General features: G+C 49.3%; 1 protein-coding gene across 2 annotated transcripts; it reads left to right on the forward strand.

Moving 5' to 3' along the window:
* Nucleotides 1-4,410: 4,410 nt before the first annotated feature.
* Nucleotides 4,411-5,902, forward strand: MID1IP1 (MID1 interacting protein 1). Of its 2 annotated transcripts, none has more exons than XM_036304814.1 (2): nucleotides 4,411-4,702; nucleotides 4,919-5,902. In XM_036304814.1, the coding sequence occupies exon 2, from the start codon at nucleotides 5,166-5,168 to the stop codon at nucleotides 5,715-5,717; it is 552 nt and encodes a 183-aa protein (XP_036160707.1). In that variant the 5' UTR covers nucleotides 4,411-4,702; nucleotides 4,919-5,165; the 3' UTR covers nucleotides 5,718-5,902. The 2 variants fall into 2 exon arrangements, with proteins under 2 accessions (XP_036160707.1, XP_036160706.1); XM_036304813.1 differs by having other exon boundaries at nucleotides 4,411-4,667.
* The last annotated feature ends 323 nt before the right edge of the window (nucleotides 5,903-6,225 follow it).

A 6,225-nucleotide genomic window follows, 5' to 3' on the forward strand; every position in this document is an offset into this window, starting at 1 on the left:
TTCTAGGTTTTTGCAACTTCCTGTCTATCTTTTCCCAAATAAATCTTCATGGGCATGTTTCCTATAATGACAATTAAAATTAGATTACTTCCCCCTCAATTTTAATCCAAAATATCACGATGCTACTTCTGCATTTTTTATCATTCGACAGTGGTTCTTCTGTGGCAGATGACACAAATGCCCTGACTCCATCAGAGTAAAATTGGCTATTAACTTGGGGCTTTAGCAAGATACTTAGCAAGGTCTCTCATAATATTCTGTGGTCAAGAAGAAAAATATAGGCTAGATGATTATATAATTAATGTGATTCACAGCTGGCTGAAACAACATATAAAAAAAGGTGTTAATTAATAGACTGATAGAAAGCTAAAGGAGCTCTCCAAATATTCTACAGCACTTTGCCCTTTGCCCAGTGCTACCTTTTACTTATTATCAATAACCTGGATGAATATATATAATAGTTATCAAAATCTGGGTAAGATGCAAATACATTAGATCACAGAAATAGAACCTAAATATTGGAACAGACTAGGGTAATGGGCCAAAACTAATAAGATAAAGTTTAAGTAAGACAAATATAAAGTTCTGCACTTTAGTCCAAAATGTTCTGCCCTGCTCATAAATGGGATACACAAAATTTTGTTAACCAGCAGCATATGGATGTAGCTGTTAAAAGAAGTCCATTAAATGTTAGGCAGCATTGTAAGAATAGAGATTCTTTGGGTTGTAGAAGGAGAATTGGTTCTAGCATTAGAAAACTAGGTGAAATCCTAATTCTGCTCCTTTGGTCTCTTAAACTCTCTAAGCCTCACTTTTGTTGTGAACTTAAAATGTGTTAATATGTCTAAGTTCCAAGCACTTGTGTGCAATAAATATGACCTAGAAAAGTTATAATTTACAATAAAATTGGTGGCTGTGCCACTCCATTTTGTGTTTGGAATGAATTGCAAGGAACTGGAGCTACTTCCAAAGACAGTGACTAGGATGGATGAGCACCTCCAAGAGGACCGGAAGGACTGTTGCAGGAACTGGATTCGAAAGGACATGGTATCTACCTTCAAATATCTGATGGTGAACTGCATGGCCTCCTGGAGGGCTCCAGGAGGGAGAACTAATAATGAAGAAAGGGAATTACAAGAATGTGGGCCAGGGTGAGCACTTGGGGATGTTGTGAGTGATTTCAGCACAACTAGGTGGTTTAGACTACATGACCTTCAACACAACAGTCTGATGTCATATTTCTAGGTCACTTTGCATGAAGTGGTTCCTGCCTCAAAATGATCCAGAAGCTCCACTATCTTGGGTTGGGCTGGTTTCTAGCCTTGCAATTATATTGCCTTTCCTCCAGCTCTAGGACAAACCTCTTATTTCTTCAATCTGCCTTCTTTGACCAGTTTACTCTTGCTCTCTACTGTATTAATTTCTGGACGTTTACAATGCCACCTTTCCCAGAACTGGATTATACAAAGGATACAGTATAAGGAATAATTTCTGGATACTTTTTTTGGGAGATAGCTAGCAAAGCATGATTTCCTGGTTGCTGAAGTAAGAAGGTAAAACGAGAATTAAGAACCGGAATTTAAGAGCTCCAGAGTTGGAGCTATGGACGAATAAGTAGAGAGGACACCAACCTGACAAGTCTTTTACTGAAAAGGAAGTGGAGACCCATTCTGGAGTGTGTTGGCCTCAAGTACTCAAAAGTTGTTTGCTCAACGCTGGACTTCCTCTGTTTTCCCAAGGCCAAGGAAGGCTGGGAAGGTTGATCAGCACCTCCAGCCTGTTCCATATGGTCATTGTGAAACTGCCTAGTACAACCAGAGAGACTGCTCCCCACCTCTGACCTGGTCAGGGCATGCCCACTTGCTTCCTACCAGTGACTCCAGAGACCCATTTCTTTTTCTTTCTCTTTTCTTTCTTTCTTTCTTTCTTTTTTTTCTTTTCTTTTTTTTTTTTGCCACTGGTAGGGGAAAATTGGCTGAGCTCGGGTTGTCAGTGACGCGGCGGAGAGTCTGGCGGAGTGGCTAGGGTGAAAGAGGACGCTTGGGGGAGGGAGACCAGGCTCCTGACTGGCTGGGGAGCGAAGGCTTATTTGCATAACGCTGTAAAACAGCATCTGATTGGCTAAAGCCAGAGGGGCGGTGGTGGGGTGATTCCAAAGGCCCCGCAGTTCTGGTCCAGGACATTTCCATTCCGGAGTTACCCCTGTGGCCTTAAGTTGTTGTGCCGCCCCGGGGGAGCTGAGGACGCCCGGTTTGGGAAGTTCTGTAGGCAGGTGCAAGAGCCATCTTTCCCTTAAGAAATGTGAAAGAACAAGGGTAGGAGTTAAGAAACTGGGGGATGGAGAGTGACCTGGAAACCAGAGAAAGAAAAGAAACAGATTAGGAAAGAGGAGGAGGCCAAAAAGAAGGCAATGGGGGCTTTCTCCCCAGCTGCCCCCCCCCACATCCCTTTTCTAGATCACTTTAATTTCCATTTTCTGTGAGTTATTGTCACACTTTGCTGTGACTGAGAAGAAAAAAAGGCAGGATTCTGGCATTTCATTACTCAAATCTGAATACCAAGTTTTCATCCAGAGGCATAGGTACTTAAATATCAACAGGGTTTGTCACTGGGGACAGAATATGTTTTAATTAATGAGAGGCTCAGCTAGTGGAAACTGGATATGTGTTTTTCTCTTGCAATGTTCTGTGTCTCATTGGAAATAAGGATTTAAAATCAACCTGGACTATTTTGTACCCTCTTGCTGCCTTAGCACTGGTTGGGGGGGGGGGGAGCGTCTGTTGCTCACACTCATCATAGACTTTTCCTATATTTTAAGGGCTTCTGATTCTTCCCATAAACACCTGGTGGCTATGGTGAGGTCCCATATATAGCAAGTACAAATAATCATTGTAAAGTGCATTGCAATTTACATATTTTTAAATCCATTATCTTCAACCAAAATTTGGCACATCCCATGGGAGAAGCTACCTAAGGCTGAAAAGGTTTCTAAGTCTCCATATTCGCAAAGAGGGAGGGTGAGATTATTTTAATGCTTCCAATTTATATAGTGCTTTTGGCTCTACATTTTTCTTTTCATTGATCCAAAGATCCTGATAGGTAGGTTGAGCAGGTAATATTATCCCAATTTTATAGGTAAGAAAACATGGGCTATAATCTGTGCTCATAGGCCCTGGGAGGGAGCAGTCCCCAGACTGGGCTCTCTGTCCAGGGATCACTGACTTGTGTCCCATTGAGTCTTTGCTGCACCAAGTCAGATTTTCATTCACAAGACAATTAGGAAGATTGTTTGCCATGGAAAAAACTTAAATATAGATTATAAAGTAAAATACTGTACTAAAAGTACTCCTGGAAGGTTTTAGAGAAAAATGATTTACAGTTAGAAACTTGAGTCTGCTTGAATTATTTGTTGGACTGTAGGAGAAGACTGGTAGATGAAGGATGTGACTAGGGAAGTGAGATTATAAAAACAAAAATGAAAACAGGCTGTGGTTTAGAATCTCAAAGTGAAAATTTTAGGTGTGAGGCTCTTAAAAGTTAAATCCAGTGATATGGTACATAGCTTATTAAGGCCCTATTAAATGGCCTTGCATTTTAACAAGTATCTTTGGAAAGGAACACTTCAAACCCCTCTCCCCCTCAAAATATTATTGGACATCTTACTACTTTTCTGTTAAATGATGAAAAATGCAACACCAGGCCTAACTACTGTCACCCTCTCCTGGCTCTTTGCATTGGGTCTGTCCAGCATCACCGTGTAGTGGGACTTGGACAACAGCCAGAAATTTAGTTACTTCTTCTAATTGCCATGTTTGATCTTTTGGAGAAAATTGTGCAGATCAGATGGTGGGTCAATCTTTATTCCTGGCAGCAACTATTACAAGAAATACTGAGAGACCTCACTAAGAGTCTCCCCTCCCCCAGCAACTGTCCAAGGCCAGAGCCACAGTGGAAGCACTAAGAGTCCACGTGCACCCCGATGTGCCCAGCCACCCTTCTTCCTTCTTACGTAAGAGTCCCGGGATAGAGTTGCGGCTGCTGCGGGTCCCTATTTCCCAACAGCTAATAATAAACCGGGACAGTAGTTTCCCGGTCGAAGCCACTGCTGGTGAGTGGTGTAGAGGCTCACTTTGCAACCAGAGCGCGTGCACTTTGATCACCCTATCCCAGGAGCACCGGCAAGGCCCACCCAACCCTGGCACTCCCGCCCGCCCTCTTGCCAGTCCGGACGCTGGCGTTTTCTTTACCCGCGCAGTGCCCCGCCCTCCCCCAACTGGCCTGCTTTGCTCTCGCTGGTGGGGTGCGGCTGTTCCAGCCCATCCCCGGCGCTTCGCCCTCCCTCCACCCGGGCATCAGGCGAGAGGCGGAGCTGGCCCGTCGCGCCCCGCCCTCGCTGTGGAAAGGGCCCGGGAGTGTTACTCCCGGTCATCCTCGCTCGGGACTTTTATCTCGGCGCTGCCGGGAGGCGGGAGGAGGAGACACCGGGGGTGGCCCTGATCGCTGGCGACACCTTTCTGGGGCTCTATAAATTGAGCACCTGGGATGGGTAGGGGGCTGACGCCACCACCACCAACCCATTCACAGTCCAGTCACTGACCGCAGCAGCGGCCACCAGCTGTGAGAAGGCTGATCTACTTAGCGACTCGGACTCTCCAGGCCAGGACGAGGTGGGTGCCGCCGCCCCATCTCTGCTCCAGTCAACGTGTGTACTTGGACTCCGCTTGACGGAGGAAGACTAGGGGTGGGGAGCGACCCTTCCTCCTCTCCCGGTCCCTGGGCTGGGGGGAGGTGGGGTGGCCAGGCTGCACCTGGGTGAAGTCCCAGGGGAGCAGTCATCGCGGAGGGAGGTGCGTGCGGGCGGGGACGCCGGGCTCCCCAGCGGAGTGAATAATCTGCTCTTCGTCCCCCCGTCTCTCAGCCAGGTCAGGGCTCGCCCCACGGACCACGCACCGCCATCGCGAGCTACTGGACGCCAAAGCCAGGAGAAGCCGCGCGTCCCGCAGGGCCGGGCTGTGAGAGGGCGGAGGAGCCGGGAACCCCGCCGCTCCGCGCTCTGGCTGCAGCCAGGACCCGGGCGCGGGTTTCCGAGAGCCCCGGAAGGCGGGCACCCCCTCGCCTCAGCCGGCCATCCCGTGCTCCTGCCCTTCAGCGTCCGCGCAGTCACCATGATGCAAATCTGCGACACCTACAACCAGAAGCACTCGCTCTTCAACGCCATGAACCGCTTCATCGGCGCCGTGAACAACATGGACCAGACGGTGATGGTGCCGAGCCTGCTGCGCGACGTGCCCCTGGCCGAGCCCGGGCTGGATAACGATGTCGGCGTGGAGGTAGGCGGCGGCGGCGGCTGTCTGGAGGAGCGCACGGCTCCGGCCGCTGGCGCGGGCAGCGCCAACGGCGGCTTTTTCGCGCCCTCCCGGGACATGTACAGCCACTACATGCTGCTCAAGTCCATCCGCAATGATATCGAGTGGGGGGTCCTGCACCAGCCGCCACAGCCGGCGGGGAGCGAGGAGGGCGGCACCTGGAAGTCCAAGGACATCCTGGTGGATCTGAGCCACTTGGAGGGCGCGGACACCGCCGAGGAGGACCTGGAACAGCAGTTTCACTACCACCTGCGAGGGCTGCACACTGTGCTCTCCAAACTCACGCGCAAAGCCAACATCCTCACCAACAGATACAAGCAGGAGATTGGCTTCAGCAATTGGGGCCACTGAGGAGGGTCGCCCACCGCTGACCAGCACCCTTCCCGGCCCCATCTCTTACCCTCTCTTTTCTCAAAGCTGTTTTCTTTTTGGCTCTAGGGCGTGATGGGCCAACGGCAAATTTGGGGGTCTGAGTACGTGAAAGGTGTGCAGCAGGGTTGCAAGGAGGAGGGGGCCTCTTTTGGGAGAAGGGAAAAGAGAGAAGAGAGAGAAGGGAAGGGAAGGGAAGGGAAGGGAAGGGAAGGGAAGGGAAGGGAAGGGAAGGGAAGGGAAGGGGGAGAAGAGAAAGAAGAAAGGAGAGAAGAGAAGAGAAGAGAAGAGAAGAGAAGAGAAGAGAAGAGAAGAGAAGAGAAGAGAAGAGAAGAGAAGAGAAGAGAAGAGAAGAGAAGAGAAGAGAAAGTGGTGGCGGCGGAGAGGGCGGTTGCTCAGGACCTCCTTGCCTCCCTTGGGACGGTGGGGGGAGGAGAGGTCTGTGTTCTACCTTGGTGGGAATGCAACTGGGCTGACGCCCTGCATTCAG

The sequence above is a fragment of the Myotis myotis genome, unplaced genomic scaffold (assembly GCF_014108235.1).
Source record: "Myotis myotis isolate mMyoMyo1 unplaced genomic scaffold, mMyoMyo1.p scaffold_m19_p_4, whole genome shotgun sequence".
Taxonomy (NCBI): domain Eukaryota; kingdom Metazoa; phylum Chordata; class Mammalia; order Chiroptera; family Vespertilionidae; genus Myotis; species Myotis myotis.

Excerpts from the sequence above, each read along its gene's own strand:
- MID1IP1 (XM_036304814.1), top strand. The coding sequence starts at position 5,166 with ATGATGCAAATCTGCGACACCTACAACCAGAAGCACTCGCTCTTCAAC.